Consider the following 24,022-nt stretch of genomic DNA (forward strand, 5'->3'; position numbering starts at 1 on the left):
GAAACGATGATACCCCTCTGAGCAAGCCCAGATCCTCCTGCCCCAACCCCGCTTGGGCAAAACCCCCTAGGACCAGCAGACTTTAGGGGCGGGGGAAGAGGACAGAGAAAAGCCGCAGGCAACTTTCAGGGCCCAGGGGATATTTTAAAAGGCTCACCAGCAGAGGACAGAGCCAGAGGGGCAGGCATCAAATATTCCAATGAGCGGCTGAGAGGTGGCAGCTTGCAAATCCCGGGCTTAAAAGGAATCTGCAGTATCTGCACTCGCAGGCTTGCCTATAAAAAGACACTTTCCCCCCTGGGGATTGGGGCAGATTTATCAGCCGACCTGTTCCTATTTTCCTGCCATTTGTATCTTTCTTTTTTGATGCTCTTTTAGGAAGCAGCCCTGATCCACCCCAGCCAATGAACCAGGCGCCCCTTTCCAATGGGGGGGTGATGGCTGCTGGCTTCTCGGTGCTCCGGGAGCTGATGACAATGGACAATTGTTGAGCAGGCCCCTCTCTTTGGAGTTTCTTCCTTTTATAGTAAGTAGCAGTTGCTCCTGCAGCTGGCCTGCCCCTCTGGTGTGAGCACCGGGCTGGGTATATAAGGGAAAGGAGCCGACTTTGCCTTTCGTCCTTCGGTCTGTTGCCTTGTGGGGTGGGAAGACCCTTCTCAGCTCCTTTGCAAAGAACCCAGCACCATGGCCCCCAAGAAACCTGAACCAAAGAAAGAAGCCGCCAAGCCTGCTCCTGCACCAGCACCAGCACCAGCCGCAGCCCCAGCCCCGGCACCAGAACCACCAAAGGAACCCACCTTCGATCCCAAGAGCATAACAGTAAGTAAGGAAATAAGCCAGGTTCCTGCCCACTTCCTTTCAGGGACCTGCCAAGTGCTTGGCACTCCAGCGTGCCATGTGAATCATCCCAGCCATGCTGCCGTCCCTTGTAGCCAGAACTAGAGGGGGAAATATTTGGAGTCCACGCTGGTGCAGGGAGTTGGGGATGGGAATCTCCCGCCACTCCCTAAACCGTCTTGCTGGAGAAGGGATGCACTTTAGCCCCGGTTCTTAAGGTTATTTCTGGGGAGCAAATGGCTCGCACCAATGGAATGGATTCCTCCCCCGAAATCTTCCCATGGGGATAGTATCCCCCCATTCAACCCTAAATAACTAGTGGACAAATCCTGAGAGGTGCTTGACACCCGGAACTGCCATCAAAGTCAATGGGCTCCTTTTCTCTTGCTAGCCCCTGGATCTCACTGTCTGAAGCAGAGTTCGGTTCTGTTTTGTTGCTGAGTCTGGAGAGGAGGGAGGGAGCAAGCAGGTGTGTGTGGGGGGAACATTCCTTTCATTCCATCCCTGCTTTAATGTAGCGGTTCTTTTGTGAGTGTCTCTCCCCCCCACCCCACTCCACCCCGGGCTGCTGCACATGCAAACGGGTTGCTTCTTCTGCATCTTCTTATTGACAAAGAGAGGTATAGAAACATAACTGACCCAAAATTCAACCCTAGACATTCCTTTGGAGTTTTAAAAAAGCTTGGGATTTTTAGTCTTAAAACTCCATGTGATCTTCCCAAAGCACTTTGCAGATCTCTCTCACACACACACACAGCAAAAATGCAGCCACCTCTGGGGCAGAGCGTGGGCAACTTGTACACAACAGGCTGGAGAGGCAATGACATACAGTCAAGCCCCCACTCTCATGCAGGACCTAGGATTTTATCGTTTGATCCAAAGGACTCTCATGCAACAGGAATCAATCTTGCTATGGAGGAGGGAGGAAAGTCTGAACTGACCCCGGAGGGATTTGAAATTGGGGCAGGAGGGAGTCTAGGAGTTTCAAATCAGTGGTGTTAGTGCTGTCCTGTCTGTACTTGTGCCCAACCTCTGTGCGTTACCCTTCAGCCACTAGGGACTTCCCAGCTTCGGCCAGGGCAGGAAGCACAGATCCCCTACTCTACTGCCTATGCTCCTAGCACCTAAGTTATTCCCATTGGCCGTTCTCTCCCAATCCTGCCAGAACCAGGAATTCTTGGGGAAGCCACATGGGACCTGCGCCACGGTTTCCATCCCTGATTCCCAGACGAAAGAGGTTCCGAGGGTTTGTGATGAACAGCTGCACTTTAGAACTCCCAACGGGGCAGCTGTTTTGGACTGCTGACACCTAGGGCTGGATCCTGGCCCAGTATCTGGCTGCTTGAGAAAGGTAGTGTAACCCACCCACCTGCTGGGTGGGGTGTGCTGTCCCATCTAGGGGCACCGAGACCATTAGGGAGAGAGAGTTAAAAGGAGTCTGCTCTACAGCCTTCGCTAACAGCGGTTGGCTTTTAGTTCATGCAGTAAAGGCTCATGCCCTAAGCTCCAGAAGTCCCCAGTTCGATCCTGCCCACTAGGGTGACCAGGTGTCCTGATTTTATAGGGACAGTCCCGATTTTTGGGTCTTTTTCTTATATAGGCTCCTATTACCCCTCACCCCCCGTCCCGATTTTTCACACTTGCTGTCTGGTCACCCTACTGCCCGCCAACGACTGGGGTCTGTTGGACTTACAGCAGCATTGCTCAAAACATCTCGATAGGGGCATCTGGTCACCCTACATCTGGAAAGCCAGTGGATCCCGTCCCCCGAGGATTCCCCCTGCCTGGGATCCTCTACAATTATATGGTCACTTTAGCGAAATCCCAGTCTCCAACCAGGGCCGGCTCCAGGGTTTTTGCCGCCCCAAGCGGCGGGGGAAAAAAAAAAAAAAAAAGCCGCGTTCGCGATCGGCGGCAGTTCCACCGCGCCGCTTTCTTTTTCGGCGGCAGGTCCTTCCCTCCGAGAGGGATTGAGGGACCCGCCGCCAAAGAGCCCGACGTGCCGCCCCTTCCCCTTGGCCGCCCCAAGCACCTGCTTGCTGAGCTGGTGCCTGGAGCCGGCCCTGTCTCCAACTCCCAGTCTCCAAAGCCAGGGATAAAAGGGGTGTCCCCTGCTAGAAGAGCTTGGTGGGGCAATGGGCAGCCAGACATAAATTAGATCATCCCTGAAACTAATTTACGGCTGGATCTGAGTCTGTCCTCAGCCGGCCCCAGAATCAGGGGAATGGGATGGTGCTGTAGATGAGACTTGAACTCGTAACCTCAACATGACTCCACCCGCTATTGCTTTATAGGGCCTGTATGCTAACCAATTGCACCCTGCCCTGGAGTCCACCATTGCCGATTTGCACCGAGTGTCACTGGAATGCAATGCAGGATCTGGGCTCTAAGCTCCACTTGCAAAATATGCTTGTGGCCAGGCTTATGAGCAAAATGTGCATTGGTACGTGCAAGACAGCTTACCTGCATACACTGTTCCAATGTACAAGCACCTGCCTGCAAGTGCAAGGACCCCGTTTGCATGCACAAAGGTGCTTTGCACCCGCAGCTACCTTTTTGTCTGTGCACTGGGTATCTATCTGCATGCGCAGTTGCCCATTTTGCACACCGAGATGCCCCGTTTTGCACACACAATGACCTGTTTGCTTTGGGAGCGCAGCAGATCTCTTTATTCCGTGTGCCTCCCTCTGACTGAAGATGAGTCACAAACCGTTGCACAGCTGCATAATAGATAGTTACCCTAATGTAAATGGACGTAAGAATCTTAGGGGGAAGGGAGGAATGTGCCAAAAATGTTTGGAAAAATGATGGATTGCAGCTGGCCTATTGCTTTTAAGACATTTTTAGAAAACATTCAGCTAGAATAAGTGCTTCTGGGTTTTGTTTTTTAAGAAGCAGCAGGCAGATTTTTCTGAGTAACAGAGACTGAGCCAGGGAGGCAGGGCAGAAAACTGGAGCTCACTTCCCTCTGTGAAATGCTTTTCTGCCTCCATGGATGAAAAGGGCTGCAGTCAGCATCTTGCACTCAGGGAGCCACGCTGAATTAAAAGGCAACGAATTTAGAACAGATCAAGTGAAGCCCTTAGCATAATTAATCTGTGGAACTCGCTGCTGCAGGATATTTCTGGAGGCAAATAGCTTGGTCGGAGCCAAAACGCATTACATGAACATGACTTGTACCTCCAGTGGGCCCAATCCTGCTCCCATTGAAGTCAATTCCCGTTGGCTATAGGAGTTCTCAAGCTTCAGGGCCATAAACTGATCAGAAAGAAATTGCCCCCTCTGGGATACTACTGCATAGCTGGGTGCATTTTCGGCTTTTACACCTTCCTTTGCAGCATCTGGCATTTAGGCACTTCAGGAGAATGGAGCTCAGACTAGGTGGGTGTAGTAACTCCTGTTCCTTGCATCAGACTTCACCTGAAGGTAGAGTTCAGCATGAACAAGAAGTTTCAGTGATCTGGTGTGGAAAAGGCAGCCCATGACCAGAGTGGGAGTTGTTCTGGGATTTCTCCCTCCCTCCTGGGGGTAGATGTACATGTTTTACTCTCCGCTGCCGCTCCGCTTATGATGCCCTACATTTCCTTAGTAGCCAGCGGCGTCGGGGGGCGGATGCAGATGTGGTGTAATATAGCCTTGATATACTGCAGCGTTTGCAGTGGGAAATCTTCACCCCTCTCCGTTTGGCCCTAGTGGAAACAACCTCTAGCTAAAACTGCAAAGTCGTCAGCTTCTCCTTCCGCTGAGAGTGGCTTTTGGTCACATGGAAAGATGTCACCACAGAGGACTCTTGCAATCTGGCTCTTGGATACACAGGGACATCTGAGCACTTTATGCTGCAAATCTAACAAACAAAGGCCCTGATTCAGGAAAGCCTCCCTCATTAGGACTGCACTTAAACAGGTGCATTACCTTAAGCACATGCTTAAATCCCATTGAAGTCAGTGGGACTTAGGCTAGGTGACCAGCAAATGTGAAAAATAGAGACAGGAGGTGGGGGGTAATAGGAGCCTGTATAAGAAAAAAGTCCCAAATATCAGGACTGTCCCTATAAAATCGGGACGTCTGGTCACCCTAACTTAGGCACGTGCCTACAATTAAGGGTTTTCCTGAATCGGGGCTAAAGCAGCGTGAGCCTGGATTGGTACTTGGGGGAGGGGGTGGCCTCTGAGCAACAGGAGGTGCTGCAGAGATGCTGGTGATCCAGGAGGTGGCGCTCTTCCCCCTTAACCCAGAGTGATCCAACACCCCAGTGCAGTGCTAGGGGAACAATTTGGAGGAGGATTAGAGCCAGGTCCTGACACGTGTGGCCTGTGATGACCCCATTGCACTTTTTGCAGGAGGACGGGTGTTTGATACTCACACACAACAGGTTGCTGACTCCTGTGCTCGTAGCAAAATCCAGCTGCTCCCCACATCGCCCCCGGCTATAAACCCCAGCCTCGTGCAGCACCTGGGCATAATGCACAAAGAAGAGGCTGCTCCTCTGAACCCGCCCCTGCTCAGCTCCCCCTCTGGGCGATTCCCCCATGGGTTCCCAGCCAGCACTGCGCCAGCAGGAAGAAGCAGGGTGCAGGAACAGAGCCCTGGGGGTGATCTGTGATGCCCTGTGTCCACTTGATGCTGGTGCAATGCAAAGCTCCCATAAAGGCCCGTAGCCCTCCTAGAGCAGGGTTCCTCCCTGCTAGGCCGTGTGGCCTGAGCACGAGTGGGCATGGCCAGGGCAGTGCTCTACCCCAGATGTTCAACAGGAAAGTTGCAGTTGAGGTGCTGTTTGGGGCACCCCTCCAGAATGCTGGACACAGCCCTGGTGCAGGAATGAACTGATGGATTCCTCCCTCTCATGCAACCTGGGGCGGGGCCAGTACACTTAATCCAGCTGCTGGCGTGCATCATTACGAGCGGATGGGCTGGGCCAGCCGCGGTCATCTTCTGCCTCACATAGAGTCCTCACTGGGGTGGCATTGGTAGGGTCCCTCAGAGCAGTGAGTGGGACTTGGAATTACACCCCACTGATGCATAAGGCAGCTCCCCCACCCTCTTTCTGAACTATCGTTCCAGGCACTCTGCAAACTCAGGCAGATGTCAATGCAGTGGCTCCATACCAGTCACGTTTTCCAGCTTCCCTTTGCAACCTGAAAAGCTGGAAACTATTTTTCCTCCCTCAAATGAAAGCTGAGATTCTGATGTAATCGCGTGATTCCAGGAGTTGAAGGGTAGTGCCCAGTGACTTAACCTGGTCCTGACTGGAATATATGCCGGCATTTGGATTTGGTGAGATGGCCAGGCCTGCACAGCCCTGAGGGGGGGGGTTCTGTCCAGCTGTCCCAACAACATGAAACAGATTTTCTGCTGCCAGCTGTCTCAGTCCTAAAGTATTTCGGCGCCTGCAGCATCTCATCCTGAGTCAATTTCCTGGATGAGAACATCTTCTATTCGGTCTCCTCTCTCTGTTGTTCTCCGAGGGGAGGTCACTTTTTCCGTGGCTTTTCTGGATAGAGTTACATTTCTAAGCCAGTGTTGTAGTCAGAGGGTTAATAATAGCATGCGCGGCATGGAGACGGTTTAACCAGTTGACCCCCTGACTTTAGGACTGAGCCTGGAAACGACATCCTTTCTCCCAAGAGGGACAGCACAGCCAGCCCCCCTGCTGCCCGCAAACTCCCAGGCCCAGCTGATCTCGCCAAGAATTTGCTACTGCCTCTGGGTCCTTGTTGACGGAATGTGGCTCATTACTACAGCTCCACCTCTTCTGAAGGGACAAATGTTCTTGCTCATTGTGGTTCAGTACGTAGCCACCTGTTTCCAATTGGTGCCATCGTCTTGGGAACCCTTGGGTGGGGAGAAGAGACGAGTACTCAAAGCTGAGTAAAGGAGGTACTTTCCCTTAAACAGCACGCTGCTAACCTGTGGAACTCATTGCCACATGATATTATTGAGGGCAGGAGTTCAGTAGGATTCAGAAAAGAAATAGGCGTTGCTATGGCTTACAAGAGCATCCACAGTTATATCAGGTTTGTTTGTTTTTTTTAAAGCTTCCTGCTTCAGGGCATGAGCCAACCTCTGCCTGCCTGGGTTTGAAAAGGAACTTCGCCTATGGGCAGATTATGCCATAATTGTCCATGGTGGGTTGCTTATGTCTTCCCTTAAAGCAGTTGGTTCTGGCCATTGCTGGACTAGAGGGAGCAGGGGTCTGATCCAGTCTGGCAATCCTACGTTCCTGTGCATCGATTCCCTCTTGGTGGCAGGGGTGGTGACTCGCTTGCATTTCCAGGGTGAGACCAGTCAAAGGCGCTGTCAACTGCTCGCCCACCAAACGTGCAGGGCAAACAGGTTCTGCATGCCAGCCTCTTCCCATCATCCTCCCGGTTGGGGAAGGCGAGAGAGGATGGTGGGATGAGAGGCAAATGGAAAAGCGAGAAAACACTGAAGGTTAAAACCTGAGAAGGGGAGAAAAGGCAAACCAGGAAAGAGAAATTGGGACATAGGCCTTAGTGATGGGAACTGGTTGTGCAGAATTGCAGGCCCACTGCTGTCAGTCAGCCGACATGAAAGAACATGTGGCTCATGGGACACCAGTATGTGCATTAGCGCACTATTGCCTCCTTGCACTAGTGCCTAGGCAAGCCCTTGCACTAAATAGCACGTTTCATCCACAGATCTCAGTACACTTTACAAAACTGGATAAACAAGCACGATCCCCATTTTACAGACCAAGACAGGGAGGCAGAGAGAGCGGAAATGCCCAAGGTTACACAGAGAGTCATGAGAGACCAGGACATAGAATCCCAATTTCCCTCTCACTCAGCCCTGGGCTCAGTCCACAGCTAATACTCATGAAAGGACAGCAAGCGTTTGTAAACCACCAGCTTCCCTGGGGAGGAGGCCCTAGGATACGTGCTTTGGACTAGGGCTGGTCGGAAACTTTCCACGGAAACTTTTATGGTTTTTTTTTTTTTTTTGGTGGAAAACGATTTTCAACAAAATGGACGGCTGCTTTCCTCCAGCATATTTGGGGGGTTTTATTTGTTTGTTTGTTTTCTGGAAAACCCGAAAACCAAACAAAAATTGCCCCAAATATTTGGATTTTGGTTGCAAAAAAAAAAAAAAAAAAAAACACGTGGGGTTTGTTTTATTTTTTTTGGTGAAAAGTCAAAATTTTTCACTGTGTGTGGGGCGGGGGGCAAATCGGCTCCAGTTCTGCAGCTCTACGAGACGCTCCTAGCAGCATTGTCAGCTGGCCGCTGAGAGTTTGGGCCAGTGCGTGGCCTCCCCAGTCCCTTTTCTTCAGTGGATACTGGATCAGACACTAGCTCCCTCTCTGCTGATCCCTGGCCAGCCACAATGACAACTGGATTTTTTTTAAAACAGATGTGTTGGTTTAGCCTCTCCTGTCCCTGAAGAGATGGTGGTGCAGCCCAGTAACCCTTCCATGGGACTCTCCTACCCCATGCTATGGAGGGCATGGAATGGAGTGTCCTCACTGGCTGATCATTGCTCATGGCTTTAGAAACCCAGATGTTTGGATGCCAGTGAAAATACTCAGTCCCACTGGGCACCTCTAGTAAAGGTTTCATTGAGATGGAATGAGCCCGTTGGGTTATGAAATTAAAATATTTATTAGAAAGATCTTAACAGCTTGGCAGCTGGCTATGCCGGGACCCACCACACTCTGTATGTTCTTGGGACCCAAGCAGCGCCTTGTATTCAGTGGACCTGCCCTGGTAAATACTGTTGTACAGTATCAGCAGCTAGACAAGGGCCTTTCCCTTCCAGACACCATGGGACAGAGATTCTGCTATAGGGTGACCAGATGTTCCGATTTTATAGGGAGAGTCCTGATATTTGGGGCTTTATCTTATATAGGCGCCTATTACCTCCCACCCTATGTCCCAATTTTTCACACTTGCTGTCTGGTCACCCTACTCTGCTATCTCGAGCTATGTCGTGCTTTCTTTAAACCGGTGCGAAGTGGGTGTTAAGTGCGATGGTGGCATTTTATGCCTGGTGTCTGTGACGAGAGGAGGTGCAGGGCAACAGAATCAGGCCTTAAAAGTTTTAAAACTTTTTCACTCCCTTTTTGTACCCAAGTTGTGGGGTGGGGAAGGGGTAAAATCACTCCCTGCAAAACAACCCATTGCACATCGGAACTGGGGGAAAACACAGTCTGTAAAAGGTGGGGGTCAGTGGCTTCACAGCGCAACAGCAGACTAACATCCCCGTCATAAGTTCAGTTCCACGGGCCAAATTCAGCCTTGGTGTAAGCTGATACAATTCCCATTGAGGTCAGTGGGAGCTGTCCCAGTTTGTGCCACGGCTGAATTTGATCCTGTCCAGACTTCCAAGTACTGTTTACATGACTGGGTCCAAATCCCTGGTGTGACTCTGTTGACTTTAATGGGAGCTGCTGGACCTTAGCACCTCTGGAAATGAGACCCAGAGAGCCAGAGTTTCAAAAGAGCTCAGCACCCAACATGCACCCACTCTGCTGAGCTGTTATGAAAATCGTGACCCAGAGCATTTCCCGCTGGTCACCCAGCAATTGAAGCAGCGAAAATCTGGGTGGTCGCTTCTGAAGTCTGGGTGCAACTGATTAAGCCTGGGTGCTGGGTATTATTATCCACACTTTACAGATGGTGGAAGCAGACGCACAGAGTGGGGAAGTGCCTTGCCCAAAGTCACCCAGCAAGTCAAGGTCAGAACCAGGAATAGGCCTTGACATTCTTTACAGCCTCCCTTTCACCCATTGCCCAACCTGGCTATTGGATTGTAATATACAAAAATCTCTCGGTCAAAACCATTTGTCAGACAGTTCACAGATTCTCTTTGGAGGTCTGCCCTGAGGGATAGGCACCGCATCCTGTTCCCGGATGTTCTGTGGCTTTAGTATTGCCATTCCCAACCATTTAAAAATCCTGAGCCAGGCCCCCCCCAAAATAATGAGATTTACATAAAAATCATGGGATTTAAATAAAATAAAAAAGGAGGGTTTTTTTCTTTGTTTTCTGATTTGGGGACCTTAAGGCAACACTGAGGTCACATTTTCTGGCTTTTCCCCACAAATATGATGGCTAGAAACTCACCCTTGTTTAATCAAAGCTGAGATTGTCCTCTGTACACATGCTTCCAGGAGCTGGGGCTTTAAGGGAAACACCAGCTCCCACAAGACTTCTTTTAAAATCACAAGCGTTGGCAGCACTGTGGCTACTGATGTTTATACATTTGTTTGAAAAATTCCTTGGCTTACATTTTCAAAAGGGCCCGATGATTTTGAGTTGCCTCCATGTCAGGGGCCCAACTCGAGATGCCGTCAAGGGGCCTGATTTTTAGAGGACACGTGCTCCGCACTTTCTGAAAAAGCCGGCCCCTTTCAGGCGTCTCCAGTCGGGCACCCCCAAAGATTGAGGCAGCCAAAGGCTCTTACTCGTCGCTTTAGAAAATGTAGGTCTTTGACTCCTCACATTTGGCTGTTGTGATTTCTCACAGAAGCCTGACCCCTCTGGTTTGCCAGATCCTAGGTGCCAGCAGTCATTTAACAAACACTGGGGAGAGGAATTTGATTGTGTTTGGGACAGACGGTTTCAATGTACTGAGATTGGTGCCCAGGCTGGGCCCCATAGTCCCAGTAGCAGATTACACCTGGTTTACCCTGATAAACCAGGTACCTCACATGAGAATTACAGCAGGAGATGCTGTTTTACTTTCCCACTTCCCTGAAGGAGGAAAAAAGGTCTCTGGGTTTATCTAGGACGGAGCATGATTAACCCCCACACTAGCTGGGCAGCAGGTCTCAGTTTCCTGCATTCCAATGTTGGGGGGAGGGATAGCTCAGTGGTTTGAGCATTGGCCTGTTTAAACTCAGAGTTGTGAGTTCAATCCTTGAGGGGGCCACTTAGGGATCTGGGGCAAAACCAGTACTTGGTCCTGCTAGTGAAGTCAGGGGGCTGGACTTGATGACCTTTTAAGGTCCCTTCCAGTTCTAGGAGATAGGATATCTCCATTCATTCAGTGATCTGATCCAGAGCTAGGTGTAAGCAATTACTTAGGGCCCTAAACAACTCAAGGGGGCCCCCTGTTAATTATTAGTATGTGTTGGGGGGGCCAATGGGCTAGCCCTGGCACTGGTCTTGCTCCAGTGAAACATTTTTCGGACATTTTGAAATTATAACAAGAAGCAGACCCTGCCACATACCAACCCTGGCTCTCACACACGCATACAGTTCAATGGTTTAATGAGATGGGACCATGATGACCTGGCTCCCAACTCTCACCTGCTGCTATGCCGAAGAGCCACCAGGTGCTGAGGCCCCTCGACGACTTCTACTGCAACAGAGAGCTCTCGGCCCTGGCCAGGATTACGCCCCAAGCATGTTACCGGGTGCTTCTCGGGTCCTGTCCCCAGACAGGGAAATGGGGCTCAGAGGAGGAGTTCTTCCTGCTGCTGGGGGGGCTGGTTTGTTTTGCCAATTTCCTGCTCTGCTCCACGGGGCGGGGGGTGTGGCTAGTGCCTGCAGCTGGCCCTGGCTCTGATGTTCATGCAGCGCAAAAGGGCAGGAATTGGGCTCTAAAGGCTCTGCTCTGTTTTCTTTTCCCTTTAGATTGACTTCAGCGCTGACCAGATTGAAGGTAAGTGCCGGGCATCTTGCAAACCAGCGGTTGCTGCCTTTGCTGCATTGCCGCTGAGTGGGAGGGGTAGAGTCCAGGAAGCCTGACTCTAAGCCTTTGGCTTTAATCACAAGACTGCGCTCTCTTGCAGAGATGGCAGTAGAAACCAGGAGTCCGGACTCTGACCTGCCTGTTCTAGCCACTGGCCGACACTGCCCTGCAGACTGGAGACTAGAAGAACAGTCCTGACTCCTAGGCCTTCTCCGACTATAATAATTAGGCCACTCTCCCCCCCACCAAGCTAGAAATGGAACCCAAGAGTCCTGATCCCCAGCTCTCCATGCTGTAACCCAGTGGTCCCCAAACTCTTCACAGTCACGCTCCCCCTCACCCCTGTCCGTGCCCCGCCCCGGGAGACGGCTCCAGGGATGGGGGTGCAGATGGGAGTAAGGGGGCCAAGGCTGGAGGAGAGTCTGGGGCTGGGAACAGAGCCATGGCCCGAGGCCAAGGCTGGGGGCAAGGCTAGTGCTGGGGCCGGGAGCCAGGGTGGAAGTGGAGTTGGGGGCTGAGCGGGGCTGGGTGGTGCTCCCTCCTCGTCCCCTGGGGGGGCTGGCCCAGGTCCCGCCATGCCACCCCAAATGTTCCTTTCACTCCCCAGGTTGGGGACCTCTGCTGTAATCACTAAATTACACTCCATCCAGGCATTGGTTCGTGCCATTTTATAGTGGCTAGAAGGTGCATATCAAATCAGAACGCAAAGTCATTGATTGAATGCATGAGCTGGTACTTCACTGTAATACTAACAGCACGCACGGCGCTACAGGTGGTGAGGAGGGTGGGATGGGGTGAGCCCTGTGGAGCACTTAGAAGAGAGGCTTGAGCAGAGCAAGTGGCAGCGGCAGGGGAGATGGGAAGGGATGGAGACAGGAGTGGTGGACATATAAATAGAAGCATAAGAGGAACATGAACGGGGGCCAGGCCAGGGATTCAGTAAGGACTCAAACTCCTAAAGCAGCAGAAGGAATATATGGAACCCAGTTCCCTGCTGTACTCTGCTGATGGGTAGCCACCAAAAATGGAGGGGAAGCAAGTGGGTACTAGCAAGAGAAAAGCATTTTTGGTTCACGCTGAAAGATGCAGCCTTGGCTTGAAATCAGGGATTCCCTCTGAATGAGCAGATCCCAGCCACAAAGAGAGATGTCCCCATAGTGATAGGGGTGGGCTGTGGTTATGGTTACACTTCTAATGGGCTTTATTAACCCCTCTGGATACAGCCAAGATCTGGGTTCAAATTCAGACTGGTGGAAGTACTGTAAGAAGATCAGGTCTCAGGCTGAGTCCTACAAATGGTCCCTGTGATGCAAAAAAAAAAAAAAAAAAGACAGTGAAAAATGTAAAAAGTACCAATACCGTGGAGTTTGGGTTTTACCAATAATGAGATAGATGAATGCACAGCCTTACGTTCTTCTAATGTGCTTCTGGATGGAATCCAATCTGACCCAATGTTTGCCGTTATTTTCCCTGTAGAGGCCCACAGAGAGGGTACAAACCACAATGAATCCAAGACACAATTTCTAAATTAATCATACACTCATCTTGGGGAGACAGGACTAGAACTCTTCTCCGTCTGTTCCAAATAGGCAGGTGTTGGCCACAGGAGCTAAAGGAGAATGCCCTTAGCTGACCCTAGTAGCAGTTCCCTTATATAGTCTCTGTGGGCCCAGCCACTGAAGGGCGACATCACTTGCTCACTCACCTGCACAAAGCCAGGGCAGCACAATACCACTGGCAGAGAAGTAGCTATTGTGATGTCACACCCAGGGGCAGCAGCTCCAGGGTTGCCTGCCCCACACCATGTAGGAAAGGAAAGGTGGATGATATGAAGAAGCAGCATTAAGATCACACGTGTGCAGGATTTGGATTGCGAGGGATTGACACACAGTTTGGCAGGGGATCCTAGGCTGACAGAACCAAGCCATGGGCATTTATAGTCCAGATCCTAAGCAAGGCAAAGCACTGCAGTTGGTATGAAGATGCCAAGTAATAAACCAAACAAACTAAAAATCCTGCCTAAGGATTTTGACCAAACCAAGCAAACCACATCTTGGGCCTCTATGCCTCAGTCACCACATGGAGACCCCGAGCATCCGATCCCACGTGGCAGCAGAAACAGCGGCGATGCCTCCTTGAGAGCATTATTGCTCGAAATCGAGAAGAAAGCAGACAAGAACCTAGAGATTGTGACAGCCTTTGATGGTAAAATCGTGGCTCTCAATACTCGCATGGATGTGCTGGAAGGGCGAGTCACCAGCCTGGCCCAGTCAGCCGCTCAGACTGATTCCTCGGTCGAAAAGCAGAAGGTGAAAACCCAACAGTGCACCCAGGCCTTGGAACACTTGGCCCAAGAAAACAGCCACCTCGGCACCCGCGTGGAGCTACTGGAGAGCCAGGCCAGGGCCCGCACACTGAGGATTCTTGGGTTACCAGAGAAAGAGGAGGGGAGAGACTTGATTGCATTCCTGGAGAAATGGCTGCCCACCGTTCTGCGGCTAGACGCACCCGGGGATCCCATCGTCGTGGAGAGAGCCTACAGGGAAACAAACCGGGGGCAGAAGCCTGGGGCAGATGCGTGCAGGACTGTTATTGCTCACTTGGCGGACTTACGAGGTAGAGAGAGAATATTAGAGCAGGCCAGGAGGCTGAAGAATATTATGTATAGGCGGAAGCAGATCCTGATCTTTCCAGATTTAAGCCCCATCCCCCAAGGTAAAAGGAGGTGCCGGGTCCTAGGCTGATGGGAGTTATACAGAACCTGGAAATGGCAGTCCTGTAGCCTGCAATGCACAGGACTCAGTCATGAGCAGGATCTGTGAGGATGAGGAGAACGTGGCCCACCCTTCTTTGTATGTGAGGGACGTCAGGCAGCAGCATTGTGCAACATGTGGGGACAAGGAGAGCTGGGGAGGTCATAGAGAAGAGAGTTGTGGTAACCAAGGCGTGAGAAGATGCAGACCGGGAGGAGGGTTTCAGCAGGGGAGGAGCTGGAACAGTGGAGTACATGGGGAAAGTTGCTCAAATGGCTTCAGGCAGAGAGGTGGGATGAGAGGGGGAGTTCTGAGTGAAGGTTATGGGCCATGGAAGCCCATGGGAGGACTGAGTCAAGGAGGAAGCTAGTGGAAATGCGATTGTGCTTGGGGATGCTCTTCTTGCCCAAGGGAGACGCTTCTGCCTTAGCGGGGTTTAACTGGAGGAACTGGTTAACCTTTATCCCTGTTGAAAATCCCAAAAGGCAACACTCAAAACCCCACCCTCCCTGTCCAGCAGCGCCAGCCCTCTGGACAGGACCAGTTTTAGGGCTCAGCCTCTCACCAGGAGGATGTGAGGGCATTATAGGAAGATGACAGCTGATTCTTTTCCTTCCTTTCTGCAGAGTTCAAGGAGGCCTTCATGCTGTTTGACAGGACCCCAACCGGGGAGATGAAGATCACCTACAGTCAGTGTGGTGATGTCCTGCGGGCTCTTGGGCAGAACCCAACCAATGCTGAAGTCCTGAAGGTGCTGGGCAAGCCCAAAGCAGAAGGTAAGAGAAACCAGGCCAAGGTGGAGAGACATTACATTAATTGGTTAATAGCTGCAAAGTAGATTATGTTTCATGTAGGAGATAGACCTTCAGCTTCATTCCCATCTAATGGCTGTGCAGTGTTCTATAATGAACTGGCATATCTATATCTATTTACCTACCTACCTATTTGTGTATCTATCTATACCCATACAGATCTCTCGCTCTTGGTTTAAGCATTTATATCCATTCGTCACCATGCCAGAGCTGAGCGAATAATTCCTAACTTAATCTAACTTCACTTCTTCCATTAGCTAAACATCCAGGAGGAAATTGTAATTTTTCTCTAAGTTATTCTTTATTGGACAACATTTTCTTGCAAATTTCATTTACTCCATGACTTGCCATTCATAATTCCAGCTGCAGTTGGTTGTGTAAGTCATCTGGTACTGTTCAGTTCATTGATTGTACAAACGTCACCTTCATCATCACGTTTCCGGTGCAAACGCTCGTGGAGAGCAAATTTAAAATGAGCTTTCCCTATGCATTTATGCACATCGGCTTAAAATTCACTCTCTGTGAGTATTATTATCATGATCATTATATTGTCGTAGCACATAGGAGGCCTAGTCAAGGACCACAACCCTGTTGAGCATCCATGCTAGTGAAACCTGATTGCACACATGTTTGCAGAAAGTAAACACAAAAGGGACAGAAGCACAGCAGAAGGGTTGTATTGGTGAAATGTATTGGTCAATCTGAGTTTGCATTTTCTGGCAAAAACGTTTTGCCCAGCTCTATCTTTATATGCAGTTCCTGCAGCTGCAGGACAGAGGTGGAGGGCAGCAGGGTAGGGAAGCTTGTGCTGAATTGTTTTGTAGACAGATTGGAGACTTTGTTCACTCGGGCCTTCAGTCTAACAGCTTTCACCAGCGCACAGTTCACTCTATAGCTGAAGTGACAAGGAGCAGGGAAGAAAAGAGGATCAGGGGCAGGGGAGTGGGGCAGAGAGGAAGTGGGTTTCTATTCACGAGGCGTCTATTCTACACTGTACCTCTGAGACAATCGTGTCTGCAACAGAAAGTCCCACATGAGGTCCCAGGCCTGATCTCTGGCTCACTGTGGCTCATGGACTCTGCCCGTATAATAATTTTGGTTGGACTTATTCCATGGAGGTTACATCACATGACAAAATCTCTAATTAGAGATTAATCTTGATATCCTAGAGACTCCAGGAGAATCCTGGAGGATTGGCAACCCTACCCAGACTACTGAAGACAGCTTAGGGTGCAATTGATTCAGCCACCCTAGGGCTGTCAAGACAGCAACAGGGCTGTGCTCCTAAACCCCTTGAGCAGGGTGTTCCCTTCCATTGACATCTCCTCTTTAGGGCAGAATATACTTTGGGGCAGCAGGAGACGGAATGGAGAGCCACACAGCCACCCTGTAGCATCAGGGACGATAGGAGAGGAGGGTCAGAGCCAGTCTCCCCCAGCTGCAAAATCTTTCATCGCTCATTTAGTTGCAGATCATGAGTCACCAAGAGCTACTGGGTCAGTATGCGCCTGAGGCCCCTCTCCTTACTCACCCAGGCTCCGTGTCCCTCATGTTGTCAATGTTCTGCATCTTGACCCTCCGCCCCATCCCCACCCAGAACTGGTTCCCCGCTCCCTGCAGCTGGAATAAAACTCTCCCATTCCGCAGCCGCTATCTCTCTGCCGATGCCCTTGGGAGGGCTTTAGTGGAGGCCTGAAGGGGAAATGTAGCCCGTAACATAACAGGAGATTCATGGTGGAATTAGCCCCACGGAGAGAAGAACCAATGAGCTCCGGCCGTTTCATAATTTAAAGAAAATGACTCAGAGACTCTTTATGCCTGGATAATTCCGCCCCTCCCCCCATCAAATATCACCCTTGATCTGGCTCAGAGGACACACTACCCTCAGCGGGTGGCTCATCCTTGATTGCGTTGTTCTTGGGCCAGATCCTCAGCAGGTGTAAATCGGTGTAGCTTCGTTGACTTCAGGGAGCTATGTGGATTCACACCAGCTGGAGATGTGGCTCCTTGATTTTACTTTTTGCTTAATAAGAACCTTCTGATTGGGAAACTCTCCGGGTGCCTGAACAATAAACCAGTTAACAAAGGAGTATGTTGACCAGGTGAATCAAAATAAGTCCCACAACCCCTGTAGGCAGCCTTTCCCCGGAGGAGAAAGCCAGAGCAAAGTAGTGATCCCTGTATAATGCCCTGATGGTAAAAACACGGATTCTGACAAACTGACAAGGGAAGTGAATTCCAGAGCCCTCTGCTGAGAACATTCTGCCCCCATCACCTGAAATTCAAACCTCGGGGCTATTAGCAAAGGCAGACCAGCTGATCTCCACTATGACCTATCCTAAGCATTCATAAAACATGAGTCAGGCCCCCAAAATTCATGACATTTTTAATAAAAAATAGGGGAGTGCTTTTTTTATTTGCCTTCTATTTCTGAGCCCTTAGAATGCACGAGAGTCACATTTTCAAGCTGCTGTCCATGACAATGAGGACTAGAAATATACTAGCTTTTCATGCAGTCTCCTGATTCCAGAAGCTGGGGCTTTGATGAAACCCCCAAGGAAAATAGCGAGAGTTGGCAACACCAGATCAAAGCCGCTGAGATGGGTGATTATATCCCAGACTTTCCTCTCTGCCTAGAAACTGCTTTTTTTTTAAACCCAGCCATGATCGGAGAAGTAATTGCATAAAAATGGCCCCTTCGGACTTAGCAGATCAACTCGCTGTGTTTTCTGAGTCAGTTCTCCTGGCTTGACGGACACAGACAAGTTGTTATTCTTGTTAGTCCTGCAGATTCAGAGCAGTGAGCTGGGCCCTGATTCTCCACTGCCTGGATTTAGCAGCGTTTTATTGCACGGTGATGACTGCACAGGGTGCAAGGCAAAGGGAGATCCGCTGCCTGGTTCTACTCTGCCTCACGAATCTAACCCCACTCCCTCAGACGTCCCTGGACTCTGGGGCTTGGCAAATAAAAAAGCTTTCGTCAATGGGACTAAAGAGTTTCATCTAAAAGGCTCCGGTCTCTGGCCATCTGAGGCCATTAGAGTGTGCCTGGCAATTCCCACAAGAGTAGGTGGCAAGCCTAGTTTCCCAACCAAATTCTAATGTGTTTAATTGCCAGTCGACTTCCATCAATTTGCTGCCATAGTTTCAGTTTGGACACAGGATTCGTCTCCATATCCTTCCCACATATATAGTTAAAGAGCTGCCTGGTTCTACCTCAGGTGGCTTTGAGGTAGCAAAGTGATTGCTGTGTGTGTGTGTGTGTGTGTGTTTATATAGCTGGTAAAGTGCTTTGGTATAAAATGTGCCATAGACTATTTAATTAATGCCACCTCCTTCGTCTTCTCCGTCAGAAATGAACACAAAGATGCTGGACTTCGAGACCTTCCTCCCAATGCTGCAGCACATCTCCCGCTCCAAGGACCAGGGAACCTTTGAGGACTTTGTGGAAGGCCTGCGTGTCTTTGACAAGGAGGGGAATGGCACAGTCATGGGTGCAGAACTGCGCCATGTGCTTGCCACACTGGGTATGGGCCGGAGACAAAGCTAGATATGGTTGACCTGTAATTGTGCCGTTTGGGGTGGCAGGGTCTGTTCCAGGTGGCAGAAATCCGGGCTGTGCCGGTCGGGGTGAAGTCCTGTGGGTGGGACCTTGCTCGGGTATAATGCATTAGAGGAGTGACCCTTTTATCTGTGGAAGACAAGGATATAGTCTTCCTCTTCCAAATGTTGACTCGAGCCAATGCCCCAATTTAGTATTAATATGGACATTACAGTACTGGCATTAGAAGAGTGAATGGCTCCAGAATAGAGAGCCTTTCACATCCAGGGCACTGATTCTAATGCGACCCAGGCTGGTTAATGACTCAAAGTTGTTCCCAACTATCTGACAGCTGCCCTCTTATTCCTTTCTCCTCTTCTCTGGATTCCTCTAGTGGTTCCAAATATGTAGCCCATTGGCTCATGTCTGCTCTGTTAATCAACCTTCGATACAGCGACTAGCCGGGAGACGAATCTTCTCCCAGATGTTAACCTGACATGAGCTCCAGCTGGGGGCAGTGCTAGAGTCCTCATCCTAACCAACTTGTCCTTCTGCTTCTACTCCTAGGTGAGAAGCTGACAGAAAGTGAAGTGGAGCAATTGATGACAGGACAGGAAGATGCCAACGGCTGCATCAACTATGAAGGTAGGAGGAGAAGATTCCTTTCATGGCTGCCCCAGCCATTTCAGTCTGCTCTGAGATGCTAAATGTATCTTCTGACCACATGGAAAGAGAAACCGGGCGTCAGTGCGTGGGGAAAACCCATCTGACGCCTGTCCTAGTCAACTAATTTGAGGTCGGGAGAATGTACCAGAGATTTCCAACAAAGTGTTCCCAGGATGCAATGTGCCTAGTGGTCACATATGCAAAGGCAGGGGAGCGAGGGCAGTTCTAACCCTGACTCTGACAGTAGTTTGGTGTGGGTCAGTGGGACAGAGGTGAAATGCTTGTGTATTCAATAGTTCACTGGTGCTGTGTCATATGAGCTCAAAATGCAGGGCAAGATCTCCCAGGCTTTCCAATCAAAATGCCCCCAGAGCAATTTCAGTAGCAGGGAAAGGGACGCTTTGCAATGCTCCTCTAGACTGACTCCTTGTCTAGAACCTAGAAAAGGTTTGCCAGTAGAACTAGTATAGCTAGAGCAGCAAACTCTCCTGGTGGAGACCAGGTTCTACCAGCAAAAGAGTGCTTTTTGCTGGTGTAGCTTATACCAGTTGCTTGAATGAAATAAGCTATACCAGCAAAAAGCTCTTTATTGTCAGTATAACTTCGTCTATGCTAGGGCTTTTGGCAGTATAGAAATGTTGTCAAAATAACCCACACGCCTAACTGACATTATTCTATCAGGAAATGTTTCTAGTATTGACCTGGATTCCAGGGCACCCATTGCCCCGCTAGCTCCAGCCATGATCGGACCATGCATCTGGGGTTTCTGATGAGCGATAAAGGGATGCTGATGTTGCTGCCAAAGTGCAAGTCAAATCAGTTCCCTTGTTTCTTAAATCCCTTTTCTGATCTCTGTGGAAATCCAAACCTGGAAGCTGGGATGAGATTTCAAGCTGCTGTCCAAACTTGGTTCATGATGTCCACTTCACCCTGGTTTAAAGCCTTGTGGACAGGGCTAGTGTGAGTGTGATGCAGTTACCATGGGCCCCTAAATCCCCAGGGGCTGGAAAGCCTGGAAGCTTGTGGGGGATTTTGTCAGTGTACATAATCCCAAGGAATCACATAGAACATAGGAACATGTAGCACCATGACTCTTAAACACAGGTGGGTGCCCCAGCGCCGGTACTCCAGCCTTTCGTTTCTGGTAGTCTTGACTTCAGTGGGATTACTCAGCAGGTGTAAAGTTAAACATGTTTGCAGGACTGGGACCTAATCCTTTTTCCTTTCATGGATCACTTTAATGATGAACCTCTGTACTAGGCTCCGGTGCACCATTGCAATGCCTGCCTTCCACTAACATGCGGGTACTCTAACCCACCGTTATAGGGTGGCTGGCCCTTTAAAGGGAGAAGGGTCTCAGCCCTACCTGTGACACAGCCTACTGTCCTCCCCAGGTGGGGAAAATGAAGCAAGTCATGTGACCGAGGGTCATGTGACCCAATCAGGCCTCTCTCTGGGGTAGATAAGGAGGAGGTCTGGGGAGACAATCCAGGCAGGAAGGGGTGGAACTGGGAATGGGTGAGCAGTAGGGAGTTTGAAGGCTCCTGAAGGGGACCCTGAGACACCGGGGGAAAAAGACTCTAGCTAGGTAGTGCTGGGAGTGGCAGGGAAGGTTCCAGGTGGCAAATACTGGGAGTGGCTTGATGAAAAGTGGGAAACAATATTTATATAGATCTTAAAATATATGAACTTTTGATTTGGACTTCGAGGACTTTATTTTGGAACTGTTTATGACACTAAACCAGCCCATGTAAAGGGGCTAGAAGACAGCCGTTATTAAATTACTCAGGCACCTTGAGGAGAGGGAAACTGAGGCAAAGATGCTGCAGAGCCACCCTGTGCCACAAGGGGGCGCTCTGAAGGTTACACCCACCTTGTTACAGCCACCATGGAGCTTGATTGTTCTACAGCAGCCCAAGTCCATCAGAGGACTGACTTGCACTCAGTTAAATGGAAGGTGATTGGTATTAAATGGCGCCACTGATCTCTGAGGCTGGAATATGCAAAAGACCTACAATCAGGGCAAGGTTTTCAAGAGTGTTCAGCATGTTGACTGCAGGCTGGGTGCTGAGGTCTTTTGAGAATCTGGCTGTAAGTGGCACAATGGGAACTCCTGAGAGCTGAGCGTTTTTGAGCTGGGGCTTCGGGAGGTGCTAAGCGCTTGGAAATTTCACCCCGATCTCTATGGGAAATTTGTCCCCACCTCTGGTTAACTGGTGGAGTTACCCAAAAGGTTGGGGAACTGCTGTGATGCGCTGTTTGTGCCAGAGGGCAAGGACTCGCGCTCTGGTTTGGGTGGATTTTTTAATGCCTTTCTTCTTGTTTCCTGTTCAGCTTTTGTCAAGCACATCATGTCTGGTTGAAACAAGAATCTTCAGGGTGAGTTTGTCTTGATCTTTCATTGTTTACCCTGAAATGTTTGAACCAACTCGGTCTGGTGGCCTTGCAATGAAATACCATCAAGATACTAACAAAAAAAAATCAAAGTTCATGTTGATGAGCTACATTCAAAAGTGTGTTTTAAAAAAGCTTTCTAGCAGCTTGAGCCATATGGCTGTCAATTCTGATGTGGAAAAGGCAGAAGTATTCAATAAATGTTTCAGTTCTGTATTTGGAAATAAGCAGGAAATAAGCCGTGTTTATATTGTGTAGTGATAATGAAATACTTTCTATTCCATCGGTAACTGGAGAAGTGGGAGTGTTTTTAAATCTGCAGGACATGATACCCAAAAGTATTAAAACAATTGGCCAAGCAGATCTCTGAACTCTTAATGTTGATTTTTAACATATTTTGGATTATTGGGGAAGTTCTAGAAGACTGGGAAAAAGCTAATGTTGTCCCAGTATTTAAAAGCGGTAAACAGGATAACCCAGGTAACTGTAGGCCAGTTAGGAGCTGATTTGATTATGGTCTCCAAATATCGATATAAGGTTGTTTCTAACAGTAGATAGCTCTTTAATCTAGCACTAAAAGGCAAACTGAAATCTAGTGGCTGGAAACTGAAGCTAGACAAATTCAGACTAGAAAATAAGGCAGAGATTTTTAACTGTGAAGGTAATTATTAACTATAGGAACAAACACCTAGGGATGTGGTGAATTCTCCATCACCTGAAATCTTGAAATCAAGACTGGATCTCTTTCCAAAAATATGTTCTAGCTCGAACAGACATTATGGGTTAGATACAGAGATTACTGGGTGAGGCTTTTTGGCCTGTTATGCAGGAGGCTGAACTAGATTGTCATAGTGGTCCCTTTTAACCTTAAAATCTATGACTGTAGGGATGTTGACATGTTAAAAGTTGTTTGTTTAAAAACAAATTCCTTACGTGTATTACCAAAAAGCGGTTTATTTTGCATTTCACTCAGTTTGCACAAGGAAAATAGACCAGTAAGAGTCACTTTCCTTAGGGGGACATTATCAACTTGAAATCTAGTCAGTTTAAAAAAAAAAAAAAGAGTTGAAAGTAATGTTAGATGCTGCCGCTGCCCCTGGATCCCCCTACTGATTTTTGTGATTTCACTAACTCAGTGTCTTGTGTTCTTAAATGTTTTCTCCCCTGCTGCTTTGTGAAAGACCCCTACCAACAAAGGCGAAAGAGAGTGACTGCACAAAGTGCTGTCAAATACACAAAATAAACAAATTCTAAAGAAATAGAAGTACTTCTTTCCCCTCCAGTCTCTTTCAGTTTTAGGTGTTACTTGAAACAGCAGAAGATAGATTTTTTTTTTTTTAAAAGCAAAAGCTTGTGGACAGGAGTCTGATTTCTAGGTAAACAATGTCCCTGCAATTTCTAATCATTTTCTCTTGCATTCTCATGCACTAGCTCAATGCTGCAATGTTTAGGTGGCAAATGCTGCAGGGGGACATTTAACTCCGAACACAACTATGTTAATGGAATACTATTTGTAATGTCATGAAAGCATGGCTATTAATATTTTGGGCTCCATCTGAGAGTTGGTTCTATTATTTCACAGACTTACTATTATCATCCTCCATTGTCATTACATTAAAATGCTCTGTGTTTTGCCTTCCAGGTTTTCTGAAATGTTTCCATCCAACTAAGCATTACCAACAGCAAGAATTCTTGACCCATGTCCCTTCCTTCCTAAAATGTCCTGAGTCCGCAGCTGTATCTCACATGAGCCACAACAAAGAATCCTCATAGCCACAATGTACCAACCCTACACTATTGTGTGCAATCACCTCTGTATATAAAAGGACATGTCTGCCCTTCCATTTTTAATCTTAATTTATTCTTTTGATCTTTTTCCCCTGCGTCGATTGACCCATTAAATTTCACCCACACCCTGAATGTCATCTGTTTGCGCTGGTCCTTTTAAAAGCTAGATCAAATGTCATCCTCACTTACTGGGCACGCTCACTAAAGGTAAACTCGGGGGTGGGGGGAAGGCGGGGGGACTGGTCAGCTTACAAGATGTCAGCTGTTAGATTTCGCAAGGAGGCAGGATGGAAAAGGTGTTTGTACAGGAAGGGAGCAGAGCCAGCTTTGGGGACCCGTGAAAACGACATGTGAAGGAGGAGGGGAGATCTGTAGGGCAAGTAGTGGAGACTGAACTCTGTCTCCACTAAACGGGGTGTGCCCCATGGCTGAACTTTGCCGTGGGGGAAAACTTGCGCTGCTGTTGCCCCTGCTCTGTGGGTATAGGAGGTCAGCCTCCGGGGCTGTCAAGTCACCACCTTTCATCACGGCCAAAATTAAAAGAACGTTTATTGGGCCAAATCCTGCTCTCAGTT

At 49.1% G+C, this 24,022-nt stretch overlaps 1 protein-coding gene across 1 annotated transcript; it reads left to right on the plus strand.

The window, feature by feature from the left end:
• The first annotated feature begins 454 nt into the window (after positions 1 to 454).
• On the plus strand, positions 455 to 23,579 carry LOC128829016 (myosin light chain 4). Its single transcript, XM_054014109.1, has 7 exons — positions 455 to 819; positions 11,436 to 11,463; positions 14,873 to 15,022; positions 18,412 to 18,585; positions 19,167 to 19,244; positions 21,600 to 21,644; positions 23,302 to 23,579. Exons 1-6 carry the CDS (start codon positions 685 to 687, stop codon positions 21,626 to 21,628), a joined length of 594 nt encoding a protein of 197 aa, XP_053870084.1. The 5' UTR covers positions 455 to 684; the 3' UTR covers positions 21,629 to 21,644; positions 23,302 to 23,579.
• Positions 23,580 to 24,022: the final 443 nt, after the last annotated feature.

The sequence above is a fragment of the Malaclemys terrapin genome, chromosome 25 (genome assembly GCF_027887155.1).
Source record: "Malaclemys terrapin pileata isolate rMalTer1 chromosome 25, rMalTer1.hap1, whole genome shotgun sequence".
In the NCBI taxonomy this organism is placed as follows: domain Eukaryota; kingdom Metazoa; phylum Chordata; order Testudines; family Emydidae; genus Malaclemys; species Malaclemys terrapin.